We start from the raw sequence: 27,566 nt of genomic DNA, 5'->3' as shown, positions 1-27,566 counted from the left end.
GCAAGAATCATGCAAGAGTTTTTTCCTCCTCTGTCTTAGGTTTGGAAGCCTTGTCAAGTATTTCCCCTGCTGCTTTTTTATGAGTACAGCGTGTTTTTCGTCACACTAACAGCACGGCTCTAGGAATGTCGGCCAGTTTGACAGGCCATCACTGAAATATGTCAACAGATATTGGATATATGCCACGCAATTTATTACAGACATTCATATCCCTGTCAGATGAACATGAATCTATATTTTAATTTATTTTCATATTGGCTGGATGTGTAAAAATGCTAATAAGTTGACTTTGTGTTGCAGTCCTAAAATGCATCATAGCCAGTTTGACAGTTATGAGGACACACTCTAGTTTAATGGTGGTATTATGCAGCTTATGTCCAGTGTTTATTTAGCAAATAAGGTAGGAACAGATGGGAGTTTTACCTATTTCAAGTGCTATCCAGGAAAACTTACGCCCTACTACTAAATAAGAAATATGAGCATACATTTTGTACACAGGCACCTTAATCTACATACTGACATGGAGGCCAATAAAAGCCACTGGGCCGCTTTGTGACAAATTACAGAGTTGTCTCGGGAGTCACTGTTCTTTCATTTATTTCCCCACACAGCCACAAAATTAGAGCCTAGCTCCCATATTATCTTCCCGGGAATCTCTCACCAATTGTTGATGACAGCATAATTAAAATACAAGGATCAGAAAAACATCTTGTGGAGAAACTCGGCGGGCTGCAGCGCAAACAGCAAATTGGACATTTACTTAGGCTTAAAAGTTTGCGAAACCCTTCGAGCTACCGCATGATGTTCCTGTCAGCTGGCTGGTGTTCTTAATTATCCGTTTAGCAGATGAGTTTTTATTCGGCGCTGTGGTGAAAAAGTCAGCGGTAGAAGCATGGATCGTTGCTGTTGTGTGTGTGTGTGTGTGTGTGTGTGTGTGTGCTACTGTTCAGCCGTAGGACAGGGATGAGGTGGGTCATTTCTGAGTGATGCCATTGTTGTCGTCAAAACCGTTAAGCACATGTCTCTGCCGTGTGCAGTAAAATCTGCGCCGTTATCCGAAATGAACTCCAGCCAAGTCGTTCAGTCTTTTTGCTTTTGTAGTTGTTGGTTATAGCATCAGAAAGTTGGATATGGATCTGTTATTCTAGCTTGTGTTTAATCTTTTATTTTTTTTGTAAACCATGTTCTGGGATCAGGCATTAAGAACCGACTTGTCTTTCTTCTCTCCGCAGATCCAAAATGATTTTAACTAAATGGCTGCTGGTTGGAGATTTGTGCTGATCCTTCGAAGTGCTCCACGAGTAGATGAACACCAGCAGCCTTTAATCTGGGAAGGATTTCTCTCTCTGTGCTAAGAGTCTACTAACCGTGCGTAAGGACCACTGGGAGTACAAAGAATCAAGTCAAGGACACGTTCACTCCCCCTCAGCCTGCAGGAAGATGGGAGTGAGAAAATAAAGCTCTGCCGAATCAAGAGGAGCTTAATGAATTCCAGGGAATCTTAAAACAAACGGCGTGCGTTTGGTTTGTGTCCGTGTCAGAGAATCAGGCAACCATGTGGACGATAGCTGCGACCGTCCACTGTCTCCTGGCTTGCTGCCTCCAATCGGCGATCGCCACCGAGGAGGACGTCATGCCGCGCATCAGTTTCCCGTACAGTAAGTGAAAGCGGTCACATGTCACATTTTTTGTGCGGCCATGATAATTGTAAACATCTGCTGGACCCGTGCCTCTTAACAGTGATGTCCGGTCGTAGCTTAGCGCCGCAGCAGGGCACGGCAAATTTGAGAGGTTTTGGACTTCTCTAAAATCTGCAGGTGCGGTCATGACGTCTTTTTAGTCTTTTAAAAACAAATATAGGGAATGGGTTTGAGATGCAGAGCTCCACATCCTTTAACAACAATAAATCATAAATATAAGATCTATCATTCTTATCCGCATATACAAATCATGCAGATAAAACATGGAACTGAATTAAATCTGGGCAATACCAGTGGAAAAAGCAACTAGGTACAAGTCATTCTCAGCAATATGAAGCCGATGCCTGACCCCTGTTGGGTGACGGATGAGGTGTGCAACGAATCAAAGTGGAGATTCCTTCAACTTTTGACATAACATTACAAGCCCCTGAAGACTCTACGCCATCATTGTAGCTGGCCACGCTTTCCCATTTTTCTCAGTTTGATCATAGCATTATTATATTTTCTTGTCATAACAGCTGTTTAATACTAGGGCTACATAGATCTGCACTCCAGTGCAGCACAGCAGCGTGTGTCTGTGTTTCGACCTGTACGTTTGCTGATTATTTACTGTAGTGAGGGATTTTTTTTGGCGTTCAATTGGTGCCCTAGTCTTTTATTATGATGTCATGTTGATCCAGTCCTTATTTATGAGCCCTTCAAAACTGAAACATGTCCAATGTGCAATTTGCTAGCTCGCCACCGCTGAGATATCTGCAACATTTCTAACTTCAGCTGACAAAGTGGTCGGTCAGAAAAAGGAAGACCGCTTTCATCATTCCTCATACAAGGACGCGAGAGAAATGAGAGTAAAAATGTGCTGCTGTTATTATGGATGGTTCGGCAAGCGGCACAGCGGTAACTAAAAGTGTTGTGGCTTTGCACACTGCCAGTTCCCCATAAAATAAAATCATTTAGGTTATGGTCAGGAAACACAACCGAGACGGTTGCAACAAGTGTGCAGGGGAGCAGCCTTTGCTGCTGTGTATTCACAGAGGCTTCTGAGAGACAACAAGTGCCTGCAGACATAAAGGCGCACATGCCAACTTAAAAAGACACCCACACTGCAAACACCACATTTCATAAATGCGTCCAATTATGCGTTTTGTTCCCTCAGGGTCTCCCTCAAGATGAGATGTCACTTTGCAGGTAACTTACTGCCTCTGCTGTTGTTTTTAACCCTTAGTCATGAACTGACTATGCAGAGCAAATAAAGTGCAACAGTTCTGGGTCTGGTATCCGTCCCGCTGCACTCATGCCTTCATGAGCACTTGGCTCTTCCTCTCTGTTTGCGTCTGATTGACCTTTTGCTAATGTGCAGCTGAGTGCGACAGTTTATCTTAAAAATATAAACGTAATATCTCTCCTGGCGAATCTGCTGATTGGATGGAGGACCTTTTTTGCACCTGACTTCATCATCGCATGTAATTACTCCTCACACACTGCAGCCGTCCTTATTATAGCAACTGCGGATTAAGCTTTTGTCATTTAAAAACGCACGGCGCTGTTTTTCAGTATTTGTTCAGCTGACAGCTTTTTGGTAATTGATTGATGCATTATGGGAGCTTATGACAAATGAGGTAGCTGTTTGGAGGTGACTCACAGGGGAAATTGAGTGCTTTTCAGGAAAGCCTCTATAAACACCTACCTTTCAGCGTCCTGTGTTGTAGTTTGTCACTGCTGAAAAGAGCGTAGCTTCTTAAAATAAGCTCCCTGCTTCTTGCAATGTGTTTGTGTTATCGCCCAGACAAATACGCCGCTCCAGCAGCCACCAAAGTATAGGTTTATATGAATGTAGGGGTGTGTGTTGGCTCCTGTAAACACTACCTGCCTGAATGTGAAGCTCCGTCCTATGAAAACACATTCTGGCGCATGTTTTCTTCACTCTTCAGCCAACTCGCCGAGGCCTCATCCTGTGATTCACATGCACCACCTCAAATTGGCATCACTCATACCCGAGAACAGCCTTTCACATACTTGAGCCATTTAACTTGTTTCTGAAAGAGCTAAATGGATTAAATTGGCGCACGGCTGGTTCCCAGCAAGGGAGTATTTTGCAAACCACTGATGTTTCTTTTTTCCCCCCCTCACTTTGCTTCCCTCCACTCGCCATTCATAATCTAAATTTCATGTATTTTGACACGAGCGGTTAGTGATTGAGGTTGTCAGCTGAAGAGCGTAAGTGGTGCTGTGAGACAACATGCTTTTCAGCCTATAATATGGTGTAGAGAATCTTATTTAAATGTCACTGGCACTGATTGTAACCTATTCAGTTAGAGCGGAGCTTTGCATAAACGGGGTCTGCAGCATCGCGGACATGCTAAACGCTTCGTATACAAACTAACCTCGGTTCAACCTGCGGCATTGGTGCGCAACATGTAAAGCAGGTCACCTCTGTAAACCTCCATTTTTGGTTTGCATTGTTTGCTAGAAAAGGGGGACCCGGGCTGTTTTCTCAAGGGAGGACCCCTGCCCTCTTCTTGGAACGGCGTCCCCTTTTCTTTTTGTCCTTCCTCCCTCTCCTCTCGCTCCTTCTCTCTCTCCTAATGAGCGGGCTAATCTCTCATGTGTAGTGAGTGGAGGTTTTTTTTTGTGTGTGTGTGTGTGTGTGTGTATGTGGTTGCTGCAGTGGGAGAGCTTTTCTGTTTTTCATTATGGCTCTTGCGCAGAGAGGCAGCACAAAAGATCACGGTACTCGAAGCAGTAAGCGTCGTCGGGGCATGCGGCATGTATCACTGGTAGTTATGAGGAAACTTCTCAGGGAAGATGCTGCTCGCTCTCTCTCTCTCTCTCTCTCTCTCTCCACAGATGCTCTGAGGAGACGGATTATTTCTCTACTTTTATTTATTGTTCACTTGGAAGAAGAAAAAGAAAAGCATAAAGATCTGACCGGAGTGCGTGAACTGTATTGAATATCGCGGTATTACTGCTGTGGATCTGGTTCCTCTTAAAGAATTGTGCTTAATTGCTGTCTTGCCAAGACTCAGATGAGATAATTGTTACCACATCTGTCTGTTAAACATAAAGCTGCAGCAGAGGGGAGCACGTGCTGCAGCCGGGATACGTCTTGGAAAAAATACGTTTTTACATTTTGTACTTTCTTTCTTAAAGTACACGGGTCCCACAAGTACCTCCCAGCCATTTACTTAATTAATCCCAGTGGTTTTTGTTACTGGGGACCTGATAAATCCAACAAGTTCTTGTTGCTATCTGTACCTCTGTCCAGTGAAATTTGCAAATTTCCCAAAAGTACTAAAAGGCCTTCTTCTTCCTTCTTCCTGCACTATTCATGCAGAATCACACTCATGTCAAAGTTATTATCTGCTTTTGTTGTAGTAACAAGCCTACAGCACCACGAGTAGCATCCAGAGACAGTTTCCATCCATCAGTGTGTAGTGTGACGTATAGTATATTGTGTAAAACAAAGGAAACAGATCAGATCAGCCTTCCACTGCTCGAAGAGAAGCAAATGCCCCTTTAAGCCGACCTGCCGAGCACGCTGTGTATGCTCAGTGTACACAGTGTCCTTTCTGCTTTGCGTTTGGTTTATGTTCGGTGAATATTGTGCGCCTTCTCTCATGCATGCTAATCCACTGACCTTGGCAGTGTGTGGATCGCAGTTCAGAAACAGAAGAGGGGCGGCGAGAGGAGGAGAGGGGGTCAGACTAAATACTCGTGAGGTTTTAGACATGCTCCGGTGGCCACCTAAAGCCCAGCAAGGACACGCCCACTGATCCTGAAAGAAAAACGGTCCGCGGCTTCCAGCAGAGGTGGCACTCACAAGTGCCTGCATATAAAACCATAACAGCCGCAACAATGGAGCGTAATTACAGCGCATCAACTCCGTCTGTTTCAGACGTTCTAATGGCTTCATCGCCATGCACGCTCCAGGGAGTGCTAAGAAAAGTTCAGTCTTCGCCTATTTCGATCAGGAACATTTGATTCGAAGAAAATGGCAAGCAGCGAGAAATAATGGCGTAGCTGGTAATTTAGATGGACAGAGAGGAATGCGAGGTTAAAGAGTGTCATTAGGGGAATTTGCTTTGCTGTGGTGCAGTGTTGATTTTTGAAAACAATAATGCGGTTTGCCTCATCAAACGGCTGCAGATTTTTAGTTTTACTGGTGTTGTGACACAAAAATGGTTTCTTCTTTTTTTAAATGAACCGAAAGTGACACGCAGAGGCACTCATGTGGTAGCGTTGGATGTACGTCATTCTGAACATGTCTGAGACTCAAACAAATGCTTTATGTCACACATTTGTATCCACACTGCTATCAGAAAGTTTCGTTTCCATTACATTCAACATTAAAACATGGAATAAATACACAGCTTTTATCACAGGGAATTCTATTTTCCTTTAAGAGGAGAATACATCACAGGCTTCATTGATACTCTGCACACACAAACTGTTTTGCTGGTTTAACATACATTACTACTTAAATACATCTGTAGTTTCCATTGTTTATACTCTCTGTGTATAGTGGTTGAATTGTATACAACTCCAAACTAAACAGACTTCACCTTCTATAAGCAGAGTTGATCTATGACTGAGTATAGAGTTTTTATGGACTTTGCCAACGCACAATTGAACACAGTGGCTTTTCTATAACATATTTCCATCATGCTAGATTATCTCATGTCCTAAAATAAACTTGGCGTTTCATTTTTCCTTCATTAGCGCATTACACACTGACAGTGTTTTCTTCCATATTTAGCTAGAACGCTCTACAAGCAGGAACACGGCGCGGTAAGATTTGGAAACTATATGGTCATATGATCGCACGTTTAAAGCGACGCAGACCACAGTAATTTAACTGTCACACTGAATATTTAAAGAAAAATCAAGGCGCTTTCCAGGGAATACTTCAGGTTTTAAGTGAGAGATGAGGCAGAGCTGAAACGGTTAAATTAAAAGTCAGAACTTTCCTGATTCAGTTCCAGTACGCTAATACACTCCACATGCCTCTGATTCCTACTAGCGTGTGAAAAGACACACTGAGGTGTGTGTCCACATGAAATCAGATGTACTGATGAGCCACAACAACTGACAACCTTCAGGTTGTCATTTTATTCGATCATGTCAGGGCAGAGTAACACAAATATGGAGACTACTGCAGCTGATCCCGATCTCCTGATGGCGGCACCACTACAGGAAATAAACGTGACCGCAGAATGGAAAGAGTAAAATCCCACAGCTGTGAGTGTGTTCAAGAGAGTGTGTGTGTGTGTGTGTGTGTGTGTGTGTATGCGCGCGTGTCCATTAGCAAAGAGTGTAAACCAATATCCTTGACCACATCTCATCCTCAGTCACTTTGTGGCGGACGAGTGAAGAGCAGGAGAGTCGGTCCGACTCCAGGCTGCTCTTCTCATCAAGGGCCTCTCCAGAGATACACACACATCCACATCCACTGTAGAGGGTCGTGTTTGTGTGCTGTGGTAGCACTTTAAAGACCTTCAGCAGCACATGAGCGGCCAAAGTGAATGCACTCACTAAACCGCTGGCAGCTCCGTTGGTGCCCTAAATATCGACATGTGTGCAAACTCAAAAATGGCAGCATAAAAACGTATCGACACGTGCTTTAATGGGATTCTAGCTGCAGAGGGATCCATGTGTGAGCACGTCAAAGCCAGCATGATGGATGTTTGCAGCGATGACACATGTCTTTTTCCCCCTTCTCAAATCCGCTTGGCTGTGCTGCAGATATCATGTAATTCATTAAGCCAGTCTTTCATGGTGTGCATGTGTTTTTAGTCATGCTAGCGCTGTTCTCTTTGTAGATTTAACTGTCAGTGAATCCACCACTTTGGTTCAGACAGAAATGTCTCGCAGTATCATCGTAATCACCATTTAATTTAAGACATTCATGGTCCCCAGGGGGTGGACCTAAATGACTTTCATGATCTATTCCAGGATGAGAATGAGGTTTTTTTTTTTAGAGTTTTTTTTCCAATTTTTTTGTTTGGTGATAATAAACTTGAATATACTTGATTAACATAGCTGGAAAAACTATTAGTTTTTAATTTCTTAGTGAGAAGTTTTTGTTCTTTAGAAAGAAGTTGTGTAGTGTAGTGTAGTATAGTGTCTGAGCAGACATAGACGCCGTAGCCTATGCACATACAGTAGCCTACGACGGTGCGAGCCATTTATACTAGTGCGTTTGTCAGTCTGGCTCGCTCTATAAAGGTTGTTTCTACTTCCTGGTTCACTTTCTACTACATGCTTCTCTTTCAACAATGGCGACTGAAACTTTCGCTAAAGACGAGTCATACTAATGTTTGTATCTCCAAATCTCCTCATTAACCTTTCCTCGGTGTGTTCCATCTTTATTGATCCAAAACAATCAATCCGAAATTTGCGGAGATGGAGAAGCATCCAGAAATACTAAATCGGAAACACGCTACTACCAAGGGACCAGTCACAGCTCTTGCAGTCTGTGTCGTCGCGAAGTGTCGTTACATTTCTGGGGAGACGCACGTCAGGCTACAGCATTAAGTTCTGCGTAGGGTCTAGGCAGTTGATGTAGCTACAGCATCAAATTGACACAGAAGCATAAACCACGCATTAGAGTGTGAATGCTACTTTTCTAAAGTTTTGTTTTGACTATATTGATACTAGCATGAATACGTTGATACCCAAAAAATGGATATATGACGTCTTCAGTCTTGCCTTTGGCACATAAATGCTGTTTATAGTTCAGCTGTAATTTCATCTCTGCATCTTAAAATGTCGCATATCTGCCATTTCAGCTCTGAAGCAGACTTTATTTAGCTCCTCCTCAGCATTTATAGAGACTTTACCACTGTTAGAACCCTAAAACTAGATTTCTTCTTTGCTTCTACCTCAGATACCAGATTCGTTTGTCTTTTTTTTTCATGCAGTAACGTTGCATCACCATGTCAGCAGTGCATCTTTTTAACATAGTGCGACTTTCAACCTACCACCCAGTCGTACAACAAATGCACATTTCATTCTGATGCTAGCAGACAAACACTACAGGGGCTTCTTTCACGGAGCGGGGCATGAACCACATTCCAGTGACATATATGTTGAATTATGTGGTGTTGCCCACCGCTACAGAGGAGAGACGGATGGAGAAAGAGAGGCTGAAGAGGCACACGACAAGCACAGACACGTCTGTTTTGAATAGTGAGTGAGGACATTATACCAACTATATGTCACCCTTTCTGTTGGTTTCAGGGTCTGTTTGAATAACTCGTTCAGACACCACACAGAGCCTCTCTCTGTCTCACCGAGCTTACATCCAGGGTTTTGTAAGCTTTCAGCTGTGATGGAGCACAGCGCTTCCATCGCTTTGCTGCTTTGAGTGTTGGGTGGGTGCGTGCCAATCCCGAGTGCATCAGGATGACACCTGAGAGCTTTTAATTACAGAGCAGAGCGCCGCGTCTGTGTCAGCCCCTTGTTCTCTGCTTTTAAAGGCACGCTGTGTTTTATGCACTGACCTCACCCCTGTCACACGTGTGTTGGAGACGCGTTTTGTTCAGAGGGGGACGGAGTCATCACACAACATTTCCAGCCACCAGTCTGTCATTTCCTGGTCGTATGTTGTTGCCCCGATGTTTTTCTGTACCTGTAACCGTGTGGCGCCATTAACACTGTTTTTGATGATGCATAATCCTCACGTAGACTTAACACTGGACTTGCGCTCTGTCAGGCTCGCCTATTATCTGCAAGGTCCAGCTGTCTCTCGGTGTAACGTTTGCACGCTCACACACACATATGAACAGAATAGAAAAAAAAATAACATGAAACCGCAGCGAAGCAGTGACTACAAACGACACTTGTGAGCGTGATAACCTGGCTTTGCACTCTTATTCTCTGTGTCGCCAGCTTCATTTCCCAAATGCCAAAAGTCAGTTTCGCTGTGCCCTGAGTTTTCCTTTTGTCTCAGTGAAGATGGACAATAACAAATAATAAATAAATTCATTTAAGTGGAACATTAAACACTTCAGCGGTGCTCAAAGCTCCTCTAACCCACGTGCCTCCTCATCAGATGTTCGTATCCATCCTCTGACAAACCTTTCGGACAAGCAGCGTTTCTTTGGTGATCTACCGCGGCAGCACACAACCTGTCTGCTCTTAGTAGCCAGAAGTGAAACAAACCTCACTTCGCCTAAACATCGGGAGGAGCAGATGACCTTGCAGTGACTCCTGTCGGATTCTGTCAGCTCCGCCGCAGCTATCGAGCTCTTTGTCAAATCGTGTCAAACGGAGAGCCTTGAAGCTGTGCACAGTTGTTGGATGGTAAAGGGCAGAGATAGTGTTTTTTTATTTTTTTTCTACAATTGTGTCTTGCATGCCAGATAAGCTGAGCCCGGTGTGAGATTAATATCAGCTGAGCTGCACTCTCCTCTCCATTTTGGTGTTCTCAGCCCCGCTGCAAGCGAACCCCTTTGTCCCTGTTGCCCCCTTGCCTTGTGACTTGGCTCACGCTGCTGTAGTAAATCTGGGCCATGTTTACACTCAGGGCTTTTAGGCGTACACCTACCAAGCAGCCAATCAGTCACCCCACCCGTGATGTGCTATTAAACCTTGGAGGGGGGAAGAAAAGGGCTGATCCTGCTCCATTTTCTCTGAAATATGATGCTTGCCAAAATGCTGGCTTGAATTTGTGTTTCTCAGCAACATCAAGCCTGCAACCACGTGATGATGTCTTAGTCACCTCAGCGGTGAGTAAGCTGAACGCGCTCAACCTAGATGTGAATGAAAGGATTCAAAGGCATTTGGGTCTTAATTAATCTTAATGTGCTATTTTGGCAGTCAGGGCTCTCAGCTCTGTTACATGAAGAGAAAACTGAAAATGGGAACAGATTAATTTGGGAATAAATACAGTATATGTATAAGAAGATAACATTAATGTGTCTGAGGCACCATTTTCTTTCTGCACACTTAAATACATTCATTCTTATGTGTCTTCTGTTTCTGTTCACTTTCTATTTGGAAGTTAGATGAGAAGACTGATACCACTTTAATGTATGCACTATAAATAAGCTGCAGGTTTATTTGCATGGAGACAGGAAACAGGAGGACACAGCTAGCCTAGCTTCGTCCTGTGGTGACAAAATTTGCCTACCTGCACCCTGTGATCGACTTGCAGGTTTGTGGTTGAATTGGGGTTAATGTGCATCACTAATTCTTCACCCTTTCCTGGTTAAACATTTGGTGCCCACGCAGACAAACGCCTGTTAATTCTGCACATGTAGAAATACTCACATTAAACTGGGTTAAACTCATACACGCATATATAGGCAGGAAATATTTTGTGATGTTCATAAGATATAAATGACCTCGGCGGTAAATTAATACTCGCAGAAGAGGAGAGATGCACAGAGGGGCCCGCTGAAATATCTCTGCTTTCATTCAAGACGTTTGTAGCTGTTCATTGTGTGTCCTCAGAATTACTCCGACTCTCTCGCCATGAAGCAAACAGTTCTGTGATCACAAAGCATCTGCTCTCTGAAATCCTCTGTGATCTCATTTCTTTCTGCCGTCTTTAGCTCCACCGATTAAAAAGAAAATAACAAAGAATGAATACAGTGAATTCTCCTGCCAGAGTTGAGTTTCGCGTAATTAATTGCTGAGAGATTGTTGTGTCTCAGTGGGGACGAGGCATTCAGCTCTTGAATGTTGCCGGTACTGCATGCAGACCCTGTTCTTCCAGCTCTGAAGCGTCCTCGGATGATACGTCTTTTGAACTCAACCACTGCACTCCCCATAGCCGTGGAGAATTTAGGCAAAATGCACTCAGTTTGACTTCCAGGCTGAAATTCAAAAGGCCCGTGGTGCTGGCTAATTCGGCATGTTAGCACCGACAATAAAGCAGCCGTATTGATGGTAGGTGCGATGTGATGAGCACTGGTGGAGGTAGAGGGCCTGACTTGGTGACAGCCAGCTGATTAAACAGGCGGGTGATGAATGAAACTGGAGCCTGGCTGTGAAATGGCCTGCAGTTGCCGCCGCCGTCTGAGGATGCTGCGCATTCTGCTGCAAGCGTGTCGAGACGCACAAATGATCGGCTGAACTAGAGAGCGTAGAAATCCTCCAGAAGAACCAACCTCTGTTGATGGAATAAAGAGAGAAAGGCCTGGTATTCAGTTTGCAGCTTGACACAGACATGAAGCTTGTAACTTCTTGACCTTCCGCTCTTATCAGAAATCCATCTTGGAGTGCTTTGAAAATAACATTTTTTTTCCCCCCAGTCTGCATGTTTCTTCATAGGTCAACGGCTCAATCCAATCTTCCTGGTTACCACAACTCCCTCTCAGTACCCTGACCTCAACCCCCCCACCCCCACCCCCCCGCTAAGTATCCTCTGCCTGCTCTCTGAGTAAAACTTTCATGAGTTTGCTCTCCCCTGCTCGTTATTCCTTTGTCTGTCTAAGACATTGTCACTGTGATTTATGTCAGAGACTTTTAATTTGCTGAGGAAAGGTTGTTTTTCGGTTCTAGTGAATGTCCAGGACCCAGGGGAGACATGACTATCAGGCAATGATATGTCCCCCTGTTGAGACTTGAGATGACACTCCTTTGTCTGCCAACTGCGGGGTCCACTGGGACTGAGAATACCCTTTTTTTATGAGCATTTAAGGACAATTTAACTGACTCAATTTACCTTTAGATAAAACCGCTCTTTCCAGTACGCAGTTTCCTTTTTCATAGGGAAACTTATTTTTCCTGACCTGAATGACCTATGGACGACTATTGGAAGTCGTTTCTTTTCAAATGTTCTATCCCCTCCCCTGATTTTAATGACAGGCCTGTCTCTTCATTGACTCCAGATGTCACAGCGTTTTAAACAGAGCGAGCGCTGTTGATGTGGAAGGGCCTAAGATTTGATTTTGGACAAGATGTGGCTTGTGCAGCTGGCTTTCACTCCCATAAGGGGAGGACGATCATCTGCCAAAGTGCCTTGAGTGTTAGATGAACCATTTGTTTGTGAGCACATAGAAAAGTTTAAGTCACGGGTTGTAAACATTTATTGCTCTTTACTGGTTCCATTTGCATTACGGTCCAACGCACCACCTGGAGTGTTGACGATGAACGTGCTGCTGGTGTCTTTTTTTTCCTCACTGTCACAAGTGTCTAAATTTGAATTCAGTTAGCTGGTTTAACATGGGGACGAGGCTGTAAACGGTTTAACTGCGGCAAATATTAGTGTTTACAACTGCGGATCCGAGCCAGTAATCTTATTTGGACAAGCAAATGGAGTCCGTGACCCCCGGTGTTTTGGCTTGGGAGGGACATGGAGTGAGTTTTAATATGTTTGGAGCGGGAGGCTGGAGATAAACATTTACAAAGATGGTCAAAAATCTGCAATGAGCAAGAAGTATGTAAGCTGCGGAGGATGAGATATCATATTCCACGTCTTTGTAATAGATATAAGTTGATAACATTCACGCGAACAGATACACTGTTGTTTATCAAACGGTTTTACAGAGCTTCTGGCGCCCTGTGTTGGCTTTTTGGGACATTTATCACACGCTTAGTAAAACTGTAAGGCGACCACTTGTCAAGACTGTCGCTGCTTTCAAAGAAACTTGCTCCAAAAATCAATCCCCTCCTTTTCAAATTGCCCCTCTCGCAGCAGAAAGCGGTAACAAGCAGCTCCCGATGTCACTATACAGGACACGGAGCTGTTTGTGATGCTAGGGGATGTGCTATGAAAGGAGCAATGTGTACGTCAAATCTGCACTTCATCACAAGAACTATTAGGAGCCGCAGGAAAGGGAGCGATGTAGGAAAAAGTAACTCGCTTGACTTATGGCCCACTACTAAAGAGATCTATTTGAAGAGGCAGCAGAATGAAAGAGATTTAGATTAGTGTCGAGAAGAGGAGGCTTTCACCCTGCTGCCAGCACCAGAGTAGAGCAAAGAAAGAGTCGGCCAGCGCAGGAAAGTGGCTCATTGGCGAACGTATGACATGTTCCTGTGAAAGCTACAGTACCTGCCACTGCCGCTGTGATAAAGGACAGAACAAACTTGATGAGAGTTTTCTACTTTGTACCATAAATCAGTTTTACTGAAGCTCACCACAGTGTTTCCACTTGTTTCCTGCTTGATTTGTGCCTCTCAGTGAGGCCTTGAGAGATTCTCTTATTTTCTTGGATTGCTTAAAATAGTAAAGCAAGATTTCCGGTGATTTAAGGAGGTATTGCTTCCTTAAATCCCTGCTGATCTTACTTTGGGCTTTGGATTCCCAACGCCTACAGAAAGCAGTGGTGGTCATTTTATGATCATTTCTGGTGGTCGGTGGCAAGTTTTAGCATCGAGCACATGCATTTAAAACTGAGCATATTTTACGAGTGTCCCCGTACTTTGAGCATCACAGGATGTTCTGTACCGATCTGATCCCCTCGGTTCTGTCCTGTGATAATAATCTGCCGCGTGTGTTGTTTCCAGACGCAAAGGAGAGATCGGCCAAGAGATTCTCGGTGGACGGCGTTTTCAATTACACCTCCCTGCTGCTCAGCCAGGAGGACGACATGCTGTACGTCGGAGCCAGGGAGGCACTGTTTGCCTTGAGCCTCTCGGACATCAGCAAGACCAAGCTCCAGAAGAACGTGAGTACGACAAAAAGCCAAACAGATTAACTGTTCTAGTCAAAATGCAGGTTTATAGCCAGAACAGATGTTGAAAATTAGTCCAGGGCATGGTTCAGAAACATCACCGTCCCCCTGTATTTCACATGACTTATTCTTCGGTTTCTTTCTCTAATGTCCAGCTGACGTGGGGCACTCCTGCTGGAAAAAGAGAGGAGTGCAGTTTCAAAGGGAAGAACCTGGAGGTGAGAGGCATTTCTTCGCAGCTCCAACAGAACACCAAAAAAATGTTGCAAGACAATAAAAAGGGCATGGGCGCCTGCGTCGACAAACACCACTTACGAATAGATTCATCAAGTGTGCAGGCTCCGCCGGGGCATTTGACTTTCTTCTATTCTGCCGGTCTGATACCTCGTTGTCATGCCAGCTCTTGTATCCCTAGGCGACAAGCCTCAGTAATCTGTGTACTGCAGTGTACAACTGTGGTCTGTGTATTACAGAAAGCTCACCAGGCAAACTGCTGTGTGATGCTGGGAGGTTTTCCCAACAGTGCTTGAGGAATATTTTTCTAACAGTTACTACTGGAACTGTTTCTGAAGTATTTACTTGTGATTATTTTGGGCGGATACTTAAGAGGCTCTCAAGGAAATGATGTTCAAGTTCTAAGAATTTCTTGTGACTGTGTGGACCTGACTCTCTCTTCATTTGTTCCCATCCAGACTGATTGCTTCAATTACATCAAAATTCTTCTGCGGCTGAATAGCACTCATCTCTATGTGTGTGGCACCTATGCCTTCAGTCCAGTCTGCGCCTACATAGTAAGTAGTGACCTCTCAGTCTACCTGTTGTTTGCCTGCAAGAGCTAATTTCTCTCCCTTCTCACTAGAACAGGTTTGAATTTGATGTGTTTTTTGATGCTCTTTAGAAATCCAGCTCTTTTTATCCTCCATGTCGGCGTCAGATCTGTTGTTATCCAAGCGTAACCAAATCCTGCTGAAGCACTTTAGCCAGACGAGTCAACGGGGGGTACACAAACTGTGTGGCTTCCAGGGAGAGAGGGAAGCGGTAGATATGTTTATCTAGCAGAGAAGTACATCTGGAGTGATGGTAACCGGCAGCAGGATGACATTGATTTTAGTGATAGGGGGGCAATCGAGCTTGGCGACAGCTCAGCTCTTAAAGGGGGGCATTAAACTCTCCCGTTTGACGTCAGAGTGAAAGAAAAACACGGGTCGTCTCAGACTGAAGATGACTTGGCAGGACGTTAGGTCCTGAACTGAGATTCCATGCAAGTCTGAGCCCTGTTTGTCCACAGTCCTAGAAGCCACGCGATTAATATTAACACTCATAAATATTTTATTTTTCTAGCACTTCTCAAAACACAGTCATGGAGGATTTTTACGGACAATGTAACAGGACACTAAAGCCAAGAGGATACACTAACAATCAAATGAAAGACACCAGTTTAAACAAGCTCCGAGTAAAACAACATCTCATTATGAACAAAGACATGGGAAGATTTCACAAGCAGCTGAGATTTCACAAGCGCACTGTCCTGTTTTATTTAATCACTAGCAAACGGAAACAAGTTATTACTGTTACTGGAAGATATCCACTTGATTTGTCAAACTCCACTGACGAATAATATTTTTTTTATTCGGACTTTGGAAGCCGGGAATTTATTTCCCAATCACTTGGAAGAAGAAGGGAGCTCAGAGCAGCCGGTATGGACGGAAGAAACAATTACAGCGTCCAGTATAGTTTACCTCAGGGTGTGAAGAAGTAAGGATATATTACATGGTTAGTTAAAAAAAAAATCAAGAATTAATAGACAATTTATTTGAAAAATTAGATCTGCTGTTTCCGAGTGCCTTTGATTTTCTGTAAAGTACTTTGATGCTCTGTATATTTCATACCCAACAAATCCCATAAAAAGACAGAAACTGTTTGCAGCTATGTGTGAGACATTCTGTTTGCATAAATCTTTAATAATGTGTAAAATAATTAGCATATTAATTAAGCTGTAGCTTTTAGAAAATGGTAGCAAAATATTCAATAGTCAAATAGTCAAAATGCGACATAAGTAGGGTTTAAGATGCATTTTAGAGACTTATTTTGAGCAAGGAATCAATACAACGTTCGATACAAATTAGCATTAGCAGCATTTATGGCAACAGGTTGCCTTATTTGAGATAGACATAGATTAGAGTTCATCACTTGTGTTGAATGTGTGTAATGAAGCTGAGATGGGTTTTTTACAGCTCAGTGGTAAGAAAGTGCATCAGACTTAGGCTACACTATTTGTTAAAGGGACTAATTCATTGTTGTTTATGGTCTTTTCAGGGATTTTTTTCAGCAGCAATGAAAATACTGAATGTTATCATAATTATCCTCAAACATCTGCTGATCTCGGGTCTGTAGATCAACAAGTCTAGTGGGTTGAGAAGTGTGTGGTTCCTTCTCTCAGTACAGAAAAAACACAGAATACAAGTCATAATGTCAGTGCACTGTGTGTGTTGTATTGGAGAGACTGAGCTGGAGGTTGCTGAGCTCACTTTAGCTCACTCTCTTACTATAAGTAGAATTTAATTGGACTGTGCCTGAGGGACGTTTGCTGTTTGCGTCTGCTGTGTCTAGAACACGTCAACGTTCACGATGGAAAGAGATGAAGTGGGCGAGGTCGTGATGGAAGACGGGCGCAGCCGCTGTCCCTTTAATCCGGAGTACAAATCCACTGCCATCATCGTTGGTATGTAGCAATGCACGGCTCTAATCCACACACACACACACACACACACACACACACCCACACACACACACACACACACACACACACACACACACCTGTTGTGAAAGGCTCTGGAAACAGGTCCAGCTGTTTGTGAAGCCACTTTGATGTTAGTTCCGTCTTTGATTCAGTAATGAGCCGTGATGTGCCCGCTAATGTGGTTTGTCTGCATCAGACTGTATGATAAATAACCGGACATCAACACACCCTGTGTGTGTGTGTTCTTGAACAAGCAATTAGTAAATAATTGAGCTGGATATGAGGGGGAGGAGTGATTTGTCTAATCCCTCACACACTGTTCTGTTATGGTGCATAACACTTGACTTTATTGCTGACTTCATCTCCAGCTCATAATGTCTTTGTCATTATGTTTTGTTCAGGCTTTGTTTTTTTCCCTTTGTTTTCTTCCAGATGGTGAGTTGTATACTGGTACTGTCAGTAACTTCCAGGGGAATGAACCAGTCATCTACAAGAGTTTGGGTCAGGGAACTGCTCTGAAGACAGAAAACTCTTTAAAATGGCTGCAAGGTAAATTTACCCATTAAATAGCCAACTGTGTTTTTTTTTGTTTGTTTTTTTCCAGCTTTCCACACATCTTCCATTATGCACCGAGCAGAGTAGATAAGCTCAGAAAAGTAGCGATCATTAGCGGGGCGCATTCAGGCTAATGCATGCAGACGGAGAGCAGAGACAAACCCTGGTAGATTGCGTGAGCTCGGTCCTATCAGCCACCGCACATGCACATCAAAACCAGCCTCAGCCGGCTGCCACTGTTTCTGCCAGAGTAGGCTGCACTTTGCGCACAATTAAGACCTCTCTTGTCTTTTGATCTCCATGTAATTCATGCAGAGTGCTCCTGATGAGACATCTGAGTATAGTTATACAGAAAATCCCGTTTCCTCCAGCCTTGCAGGATCCTATGACACAGTTCTCTGGCGTATTATTTCCGAATTTACGATGATACAAAAGTGATGATTGGGCTGGGAGAAAAAAAAAATAGTTCCCGTGTGTAGCGTAGAAGGTGTAACACATCTCTCTGACCACATGTTTGCTTTGTGTTCTCCTGTTTTTGACAGACCCGGTGTTTGTCGGGTCGGCTTACATCGAGGAGAGTCAGCCAATAGGAAACCCTGTGGGCGACGACGACAAGATTTACTTCTTCTTCAGCGAGGCAGGAAAAGAATTCGACTTCTTTGACAACACCATTGTGTCGAGGATCGCTCGCGTGTGTAAGGTAAGGCACGCTGGGTTAGGATGAGGTGATTACACAAGATGGTCACGGAAAAGAAAGAGGCGCAGCAGGGCTCAAACTTCCTGTCCTTAAGCCTGATACAATTACCTCAGAACAAGACGGGACGCTCCCATGTCACAGCACGTTCAGTTGTATTTGACTATACATCATCGTCTGTGTGGATGCAATAGAAATTTGTCACTGGTGCCTTAATGCCTTCTCTATTTGACTGTACAAACATGTTTTCAGAAGATTTGCTTTCCCCCTCGCCTGAATCATCGCCTCCTCCTCCTCCTCCTCCCTCCCTCCCTCTCTGACTGCCTCTGCAATGTCATATCCCCCTCTCCTTCCATCTCCCTCACAATGTCAGCTGCACTCGTCCATCCCTTCAGCTCCTTGCCTTTCTCCACCAGCCCTTTGAGCTTTGCAGGCATTATTAGTATTCAAGAGTGCTTCGCAGCAATATGAAATGCTCTTTTTTTTCTCCCCACTCTACTGTATGGCCTGTTTTTGTTGCGGGCAAAGCGTGCAAACAGTAGGTACTGCAGACTTCACTCGGATCATTTAAACAGCCTACGTCATCCCTCCTCCTCCTCCTCCTCTTCCTTAAGAGTTTAGTTTGGTCAATCAACCTGGATAATCAGCCACTGACTTTATCCCTTTTCAACTGTCATCTGATCAATTAAAAGGCTATGAAGCTGCCTGATACAAATGCACTCAGCATCCCTCCCTGACTGATGCCTCTTGTTCATGGAGGCAGTAATGTGCGTAATCGTGGGGACAGCATGTAATCTTAAGTGACAGCCTAATGACTTAGTCCTGCTAGGCTCTGGCACTCGGTGCTGCGACACCTCTCCCAGTCGGCAGAGCACCTCCTGGGTTCTATATATGGAAATCATTGACAGAAAGGCCCCCAGACTGTGGCAACTTGCTGCAGATGAACTGTGCAATAGAGACAGAAGAATGGCTTTCTCTGCTCTATAAAGCGCCTTTATTTCACTGGAATGCTGCAGCTCTCTTATTCCTGGCTGACGTCTTTTCAGATGCTGTTCCACGGCAGTACAGTGGTGCTGCATGTGGCTTATTCTCTGATTTACTGGGTAAACGCTTAAGTGACATTAACAAATAACAATGAGTCACAAGAATTCCACTTACTGCCCAGCTTCTGTTAAAAAGAAATGCTTTTGTAGAGTTATTTTTGTGCAAATTATTGTCTTGCAAATGTCACTCTCGTTCCATAAAGGCCCTTGTGCGTTGGCCTCCATCAGTTTGTTGCGAGCGAGCAGCTGGTGCAGCAAGATCTGAGGCTGGTCTCATGCAGATAGACATTGACTGTGGCTTAGATCTGGCTGATGGGGAAAATGCAAGTAGACATCTGCAATTATCTGTTGCGCAAAGCTGTCTGATTCTGCAAAGTCTTGTTAAGTTAAGACAGACAATTCAGGCTCTCACTCATATAAAACATTTGCCTCCTGCAACATACGGACGAGTTTCACAGAGGATGGCAGCGGTACGAAAAATGAGCCGTCATGCATTCCTATAGATCACCATGGAAACATTGCTCTTACTTGAGAGTTGGTGCTGGTTGTTGCCTGTTTTAAGCTTAAATCAGTCTTTATTTTTTCTCATTAGATCAGAGGTTTTCAAAGTCTGACACAGTTTGATCCGGCTCAGACTAAATAAACAGGAAGGATTGTAGTGTTGCCATGGATTCAATTAAGTTATGGTCTGCTCTACTAAAATAGCATAAAAATATAAATGTATGTGAAATACATTTGTTTACATCTTGGCAATTTTCAAAGTAGCTATCAGTGGTTTGTATTTGCAATATATCCATGTGCGGACTATTGCTGGATTATTTGTTGAAGAAAACTGATTTCTGAATGTTTTTTGCACACACTAGTTAGCACTGTCGCCTCACAGCAAGATGGTTCTGGGTTTAAATCCATCGACAGGCTGGGACTTTTCGCTCTACCAGCATTGGGTTTCTCCGAGTGCTCTGGTCTTCCCACAGACCAAAGACATGCTTCTTAGTTGTGTCAGGCTGCATCCTGCTGGGGATGGCTGCTGCCATCAAGCAGTGTCATTGCTATGGGGTGGGTGTGCCTGGTCTGGGTGGTACATGTCTAAGTAACATCCACATGAATGACGGGTCCAAAAGTTTCACAAGTTGGTCAATGTTAATTACGTCTTCTGTCAGTAGTCATAATGTTGTGCCTGATCGGTGTAAACATGTGTGAGCCATGTCTATAAGAAGTAGTAATTTTTGTACCCATATTAGTTTTCTTAAGAGTTTTAAGTAGCTTAATTGCATCCATGAGACGTGACACACTCGTAGTTTCTCCCTTTGCGCCCCACCTTCAACCCTCCTTCAGCCCCCTGGTGAAGAGCACCTCACAATTCGAAAACCTCGGATTTAAACCAATCCAAGAGCAAGAATAAAGCCGGCTTAACACTACAAACCAATTTAAAATGTCTGGGAGAAAAGCGCTCCTGAATGGCCGCGGGCTTGCTTCACAAATTATTATTCACCTCTTTTTTTTTTTTTCCTTCTCAGACTAGTTTATCACACGTGAACACACGCCCTGTGTAGTGTTCACGTGTGTAGCGAGCAGAAAGTGCTGAACTCAGGTTAGGTCAAACCAAGGTATGAAGACCCCTCCCTGGTAGCAGTCTCTAACACACTTCTGTGAAATGACAGGAAGCACTCACTGCTTTTTTTTCTCAGTGTGCCAAGCCAAGTCCAGATATGCTGGTATGTGGTTTTATTTAACATCTGAATCAAGTTACTTGGCCAACACTTAGAGGGCATGCTTCTTGTCCGATAAGATAAATGAGAGCGTAAAAGTCTCTTTTATTTATTTATTTATTTTTTTATACTACTGTTGTACTTTGGTTTGCCAAGTGATTCTGCTTCCAAGTTGCTTTTTCTCCCCCTCCTTCCCATCTGTCCCCCTCCCTTAGTCCACTCCCTCTTTCTTTTGTTTATTCAGGTGTGCACACTGAAGGACTGTGAAAAGCAGGCAGATCATGAACATTGTGTGGCACCATTTGCCTTAGCCGACGTTTCCCCGAATCCTCAGGTTGATAAAGAATCATAAGTGCGATAAAATATACAAAGAGCTGGCAAATGCAGCGCAGGGAAAGAAGCGCGTATATTCATGGCGGGCAGCTATCAGAGGGAAGTTGTCGATGCGATCCCGAGTACAAGCTGCACAGTGGAGCACAGCAACAACGGCCGTGGACAGCTGAGAGAGCAGGAATGTGGTCTCCTCATTATGTGCGCAGGCTACTACCACAGCCTGGTAATTGGCTCCCGGGCCCTGCTACAGTCCCACAAGGGTTCACCTCGCTGTTGAGCAAGATGATTGTTTGTGTGTGACGGCACACAGAGGAGGAAACGGAGGTAGTTACAGTTTTGCACTTTATTATCTCCTCAAGGGTGATTCGCTGGCCGTGCTGTTGCGCAGGAGTTGTTCTGGGTTTTCGAGGCCGTGCTGATGGGAGAGTTTGGATCCGAGGCAGGAAGGCTGCCTTGAGATTGGGCGAGGCCACTTGTTTTGGTCCTGCTCTTGCTCCTCTTCCTCCTCCTCCTGTGTTTTCCAGCTTGGGAGGAGTTTCTTTTGGTGTGTGTTTACAAGCTCTTTGATAATTACCAGTCCTAGCAAAGCCGTCTGATAACTGTTTATGTGAATACCTCGCGACAGCTTGAAAGAAGAGTGAATGCCTCCTCTGTGTGTTGGAGCAGAAGTGAGGCGTGAACCGCTGATCTCGGTTTCAAAGCTGTAATTAATATCTAACCATTGTTTGTTTTCCATTTCACCATCTCGTCTCCTTCAAAGAGCAGCCGATCTTTTACTCTATGGCATTTTTAATATGGAGAGGGTTTTTTTTTTCTACCAGATTTTATGGCTGAAATATCCTTTGTAATTCAGTATAAATGAATCACACATATGCAGCACCGCAGTAAAAGACTTCAGCACATGGAAACATGAGGACATCGGAGTCCTGGTTGTGATTACTGTATTTGTCCAGCTCATTTCCTTAAAAAAAAAAAAACTGGGGGTAGTCACATTAACCACTTCTCTCGTCCCTAATTTGACCTCAACAGCACCCTCTAAAGCAAAAGGGAGGGATTGCAGCTGTGATAAAATACAAGGGCTTCAAAGTGCTGCAGGTCATTTACTAGCTGGTAAACTTCAGCGTGTTTAAAGCTTTTTGTTACTTCAGGTGAATTTTTTCAGGTGAATGTCGTATCAAGTCTGACACAAGGAGGTGGTTTCACATTTTATACTCTGAAGGGTTTCCCTGTGTTCACTCCGTGTATGGTCATCATTTTTATCTTCTGACTTTGGTCCAGTAGAAACTTGAACCCTCATGTGTAGGAGGCATCATGTGTTGAGCTATTACAGTTTTTAAAATGCTGGATGATTTTAGACATTTTAAATGTTAAATGCAAATGTGTGAATAGCCATGTATGAATACATTCTGATATAACGGCCCTACACTTAATTTTATGATTTAAGATTTTTGAGCTGTTGATTCACCTTTCATTTTGAATGCTGTGGTTTGTAGAACTGTTGAACTGTATTGTGTTGTATAGACCCCATTTTGGTCAGCGTGCTAGGGTAGGGCAGTTTAAAAGCACTGCAAACCGATTGCACACCGGAATCACCACCTTTCTGATGCTGCTTCAACATAAACTGAACATTATAGCAGCCACGAAGGAGGATTTAGTGCAGGACTGTTATATTAGAATGATTTTGTTTTTTACTAGCGAACCTGTGTCAGAGGCCTAGCCTTCTCAACACCTGTTTCCAGAGCTGACTCAGAGGCCACAACATCCTCCCTTCCAGCCTCAGCCACAAGCTCCCCAGCTGAGAACAGATTTTTAGTCATCGTTAAGACAAACTTCCAGCTTCAACCAATGCTCATCTGCTACAGCCTCACCTCCTTGTCAGAGACACTCCTTTGTTTTGACTTCAACATTTTCCCACTCCGCTCCCTCCTCTTGCTCTTAGTGTATCGCTGGTTCATCATCATCATGTGTAGTTTCCAGCGCTCACAAAGTTATTAATGGAGCATAAAACCTGTCCTATCAAACGTTTTATAACATACTGAATGTCTTCTCAGGGTGATAAGGGAGGCGAGCGGGTGCTGCAGAAGAAATGGACCACCTTCCTGAAAGCCCAACTTCTGTGTTCCCTCCCCGACGACGGCTTCCCCTTCAACATCATCCAGGACATGTTTGTCCTCAAACCCATGGGAGACAGCTGGGAGAGCACTGTCTTCTACGGAGTCTTCACTTCTCAGTGGTAAGACGCGAATACAGGGAATAGTTCAGACCGCACGCGTGCGTGTGTGTGTGTGTGTGTGTGTGTCGGCAGCAACGTAAATCACACGTGTTTGATTTATGTTGCTGTTACAGCTGATGTTTAAAAACACAAACACATGAATCAACGCAGCTCACACACCCCACCTAGAGACTGTTCTGCACTCAGATTTGGCGAGTTGCCTCTTTTTACTTGGCTCCTCTGAATTTAGAGCAGCTGTAATGAGCTTAAACACTAACGCGAGCTCATGCAACCCCAGTGTCTAATTAATGTATCAACAAAATAAAGGTTTTAATATGGAAATCATTCAAGCGCCCACTCTGCAACTGTTCTCTGTCAAGAAGCTGCTGCTCCAGTTTCTTGAATAAAATGGGTACAAATGGCAAAAATAAGGACAGTATGTGGTGACGTTCTCTAAGACAGCTAAAGCTTTCAGTTGAATGGGTTACAGCATTGGGTCGAAGATCATTTTTACAAGTATTTCAATAAGAAGAAACATGAAAATGGGAAAATTGAAGAGATAGAGCGATATCCCACGGTTTCGCCTAAGCTTCATGTATTCAGATAATATCCAGAAAAATAACATGTATCTCTGTCTGTTTACAGGTATAAAGGTGCATCGGGCAGCTCAGCGGTGTGCGCCTTCACCATGGCTCAGGTGGAAAGAGCCTTCAGCGGTCGGTATCGAGAGGTCAACAGGGAGACCCAGCAGTGGTACACCTACAACCACCCTGTACCAGAACCACGGCCCGGGGCGGTGAGTTGAGAAAAACAATATCCTGTGACAAACCACACAATTCAGTGCAACAGCCTGTACTATCCCAAATATCCGCTTTGTTGTCACATGTAGAAAAGCTATGTTACAAACTCCGATAAGCCTACCTATAGGTTTATTCTGGGCCTGTTCAACAGGTGAGCTTGACTTAAAGCAGATGTTCTCCATTTATTTTCTTTGTCTGTTAAAAGACAGTATCTGAAATTACTGATTAAAACTTCCTGTATCAGCTCACAAAGTAGTTTCACGCCAGCTATTCCGAGTCTGTGTTTCTAGATCTCAGGGTTGTAGTCCTGCACACAGGTCAATACCGTATTTGGTCTATATTTAATGTGTACTATTTGAAGAAGCAGGGATTCATTTTTTATTTTTAAATTACTTTCCACCAGTGCGTGACCAACCACGCCAGGCAAATGGGCATCCAGTCGTCCTTGCACATGCCTGATAAAGTACTCAACTTTGTCAAGGACCATTTCTTGATGGACAGCGTGATCCGCAGCTCCCCCCTGCTGCTCAAACGCAGCGTGCGCTACACACAGATCGCTGTGCACAAGATCCAGGGCATGGAGAGGGCTTACGACGTGCTCTTCATTGGAACAGGTGCTACTTACTACACAACAACAGCAGATCATTTCTGCTACACAAATTACATAAGAATTTGCATTGCGGACAACATAACTCACTCCCACTTGTTCTCTGTTTCTGCCAGATGATGGAAAGCTCCATAAGGCCATCAATGCCAATGATAAGATGCACATCATAGAGGAGATGATTCTGTTTAAGGAGCCTCAGCCCGTGCAGCACATCGAACTCGATCCTCAGAGGGTAAATCACAACTCTATCATCACGTCGTTAATAATATTTAATACAGAAACAAATTAAAAGGTGTTTGTTGCAGTTTAATAGTCCTGTAATGGTTATTTGTCATACTGTTTTGCATCAGTTTCTATTTAATGTTTTGTCATTCATTTTAAACTAATAAAAATGTGGAAGAGCCAGCTTCACCACAGCACAAACTGGATTTCTTTCTGCAGGGGCCATTCCATTGAGTTTCCCTGTAAGTTATAGCACCGCGAGGAACAGAGTTTACGATCCTCACTGGCTTTTTACCCGGGGCTAAATTTCATTACCTTTTCTCTCTTTATTACATAATGGCCTCTCTGCGGGCCAAAGCAGCCAAACTGCAATCTTATCAGAGATTACGTAATTCTAATAAAGTCTGAGATGGTTTTGTGAGTTTATTCTTAGCTCCAAATAGGGATATGAAAGACTAAGGCAGGAGCCACATGATGGATACTGGCAGATATGCTGTTCTAAGAATAGTCTGTATATTTGGGAACAAGGCTTTACTCTGTGCATCCGTGTGATGTTACACACTTGTAGATATGAAATAGAGTGTTCAAAAAAAGAGAAAAGTATAAAAGAGCAAAATACTCACAAACACACAAATTGTGCATGCGTCTTCAAACACATGTTCGGATTACCCTCTGGGCTTCGGGAAAGAAAACAGCTGGTCAGAGCTGTACTCTTCTGTTTATCTTAAGTAATTGTTTTAGCATGGTTTCCCCTTTTGAAATCTGAAATCTGTAACCAAAAGCAGACGGCCTGTTCTGCCCTGGATTCACCTTGTGCATGACACTCACACGTGTTTTTCTTCTCTGCAGGGTTTGTTGTTCGTGTCGTCGTACTCGGGCCTGGTGGAGGTTCCTGTGGCCAACTGCTCCAACTACCTGAGCTGTGGGGAGTGCGTGTTGTCCAGGGACCCCTACTGCGCCTGGACCGGGCGGCTGTGTCGGGACGTCAGGATGGCTCCGCCTGACAGGTGAGAGATGCTAACTAGTATCTCAGTAGTTTGGAATACGCCATGACAAAGTTTGAAACCCTTGATTCGAAACTAATTTGTTCATGAGACTTAGCTGACAGTCAGTTTGGCTATATTTCCTCGTGAATCAAAGAGCTGAACAAACAGAATTTGTTTAGCACTAGAAGAAACATTTCAGGGAATTATTCTGGGGGGGAACATAAAATTGTATGAAACTCTTTTCATTAGCATCCCCGAATGTGAACGCCATAGTCTTGGGTGATTAAAAGCTACATTGGCAAGATTCATCCTGTTGCCTAGTCTAGAAATCACACACAAACGTTTTGTGGCATTAAGTTAGTCAGTCTTCATTGGCACTGTTAGGAACAGATTATCCCCCTGTAAAAATCTGCATGGCCAAACACATTTTGCAAGTAATGGACAGAAGAGTAGCAACACTGGCAATAAACCTTAGCTAAATATTGAATGCTTTTACAATGTGCATTACATAAATTCAAGAGGAGAAATGCACAAAACCACTTCGTGTGTTTTGGCTGTGTGGTTTGGTCATAGTTATGTGCTTGCTTTTCAAAGTAGACTGGTCTCATAGTCATACTGATGAAGCTGTACTCGTAGGTTTTAAATGAAAGACTGCAGAGCATCCATATAAGGTGCCTCTCATTACAGCTGCTAACCGTCACCCTGTTGTTCTCTTTGGTCTGGTATGTTCTGTCTCAGCCACTGGCAGCAGGACGTGGAGGAGGCTGACACATCAGCGATTTGTAACAAGACTTCTCCCAGCCCCAGATCTGCCAGGCCAGCAGCTTCTCGTGAGTGTGTTCTTTCCGTGCAGCGGTCTCTAATTTGAGTGTTTTTTGTGGCCTCACGGACACCACGCACAGCATGCACTTAGAGCAGAAGAAACATGTTGTTAGATCCAAAAACAAAGCCAGGTAACAAGTCAGTAAACAGGTTACTCATACTCCTATTATATTATGTTACACAAGGTGTTGTCGTCTTAAATTTGTATGATGTGCAGTGATGTTGCAAGTACATTTACAATAGCTGCACTTAAATTAACTTAAAATAAATCGCCTAGGAACATAATCATCCATGAGATGTTTCCACATATTTTTGTTTGCTTTCAAGAATTACATTGGATGAGAAGTTTAATATAACATATGTCCATTAAATGGTAAATTGTAGCTGGAAGACAGTTTGCTTGGCATTAACATAAAAATAACTTCTATGTCAGTATAAACAAGTAAGCAAATTTAATTTATTTTACTTTGTGAGATTTAGATGTGCCTTTTGTTTCCTTAGGACACAACGGTTTCAC

The 27,566-nt window shown here is 43.7% G+C and overlaps 1 protein-coding gene across 1 annotated transcript in view; it reads left to right on the top strand.

Moving 5' to 3' along the window:
• Nucleotides 1–27,566, top strand: part of LOC311485648 (semaphorin-4B-like) — a 45,816-nt gene that overhangs the window by 12,853 nt on the left and 5,397 nt on the right. The window contains exons 2-14 of the mRNA XM_084541207.1: nucleotides 1,233–1,658; nucleotides 14,160–14,320; nucleotides 14,482–14,544; nucleotides 15,019–15,117; nucleotides 16,937–17,048; nucleotides 17,499–17,615; nucleotides 18,164–18,321; nucleotides 23,452–23,633; nucleotides 24,258–24,408; nucleotides 24,816–25,026; nucleotides 25,136–25,251; nucleotides 26,091–26,248; nucleotides 26,966–27,057. Coding sequence (XP_084397333.1) covers nucleotides 1,556–1,658; nucleotides 14,160–14,320; nucleotides 14,482–14,544; nucleotides 15,019–15,117; nucleotides 16,937–17,048; nucleotides 17,499–17,615; nucleotides 18,164–18,321; nucleotides 23,452–23,633; nucleotides 24,258–24,408; nucleotides 24,816–25,026; nucleotides 25,136–25,251; nucleotides 26,091–26,248; nucleotides 26,966–27,057 — 1,723 coding nt within the window. The 5' untranslated portion in view covers nucleotides 1,233–1,555. The remainder of the gene's footprint in view (nucleotides 1–1,232; nucleotides 1,659–14,159; nucleotides 14,321–14,481; nucleotides 14,545–15,018; nucleotides 15,118–16,936; nucleotides 17,049–17,498; nucleotides 17,616–18,163; nucleotides 18,322–23,451; nucleotides 23,634–24,257; nucleotides 24,409–24,815; nucleotides 25,027–25,135; nucleotides 25,252–26,090; nucleotides 26,249–26,965; nucleotides 27,058–27,566) is intronic.

The sequence above is a fragment of the Chelon labrosus genome, assembly GCF_963514085.1.
Source record: "Chelon labrosus genome assembly, chromosome: 3".
Lineage (NCBI taxonomy): Eukaryota > Metazoa > Chordata > Actinopteri > Mugiliformes > Mugilidae > Chelon > Chelon labrosus.
The sequence above is the reverse complement of the archived record's forward strand: the minus strand, read 5'-3'. Positions and strand labels throughout refer to the sequence as shown.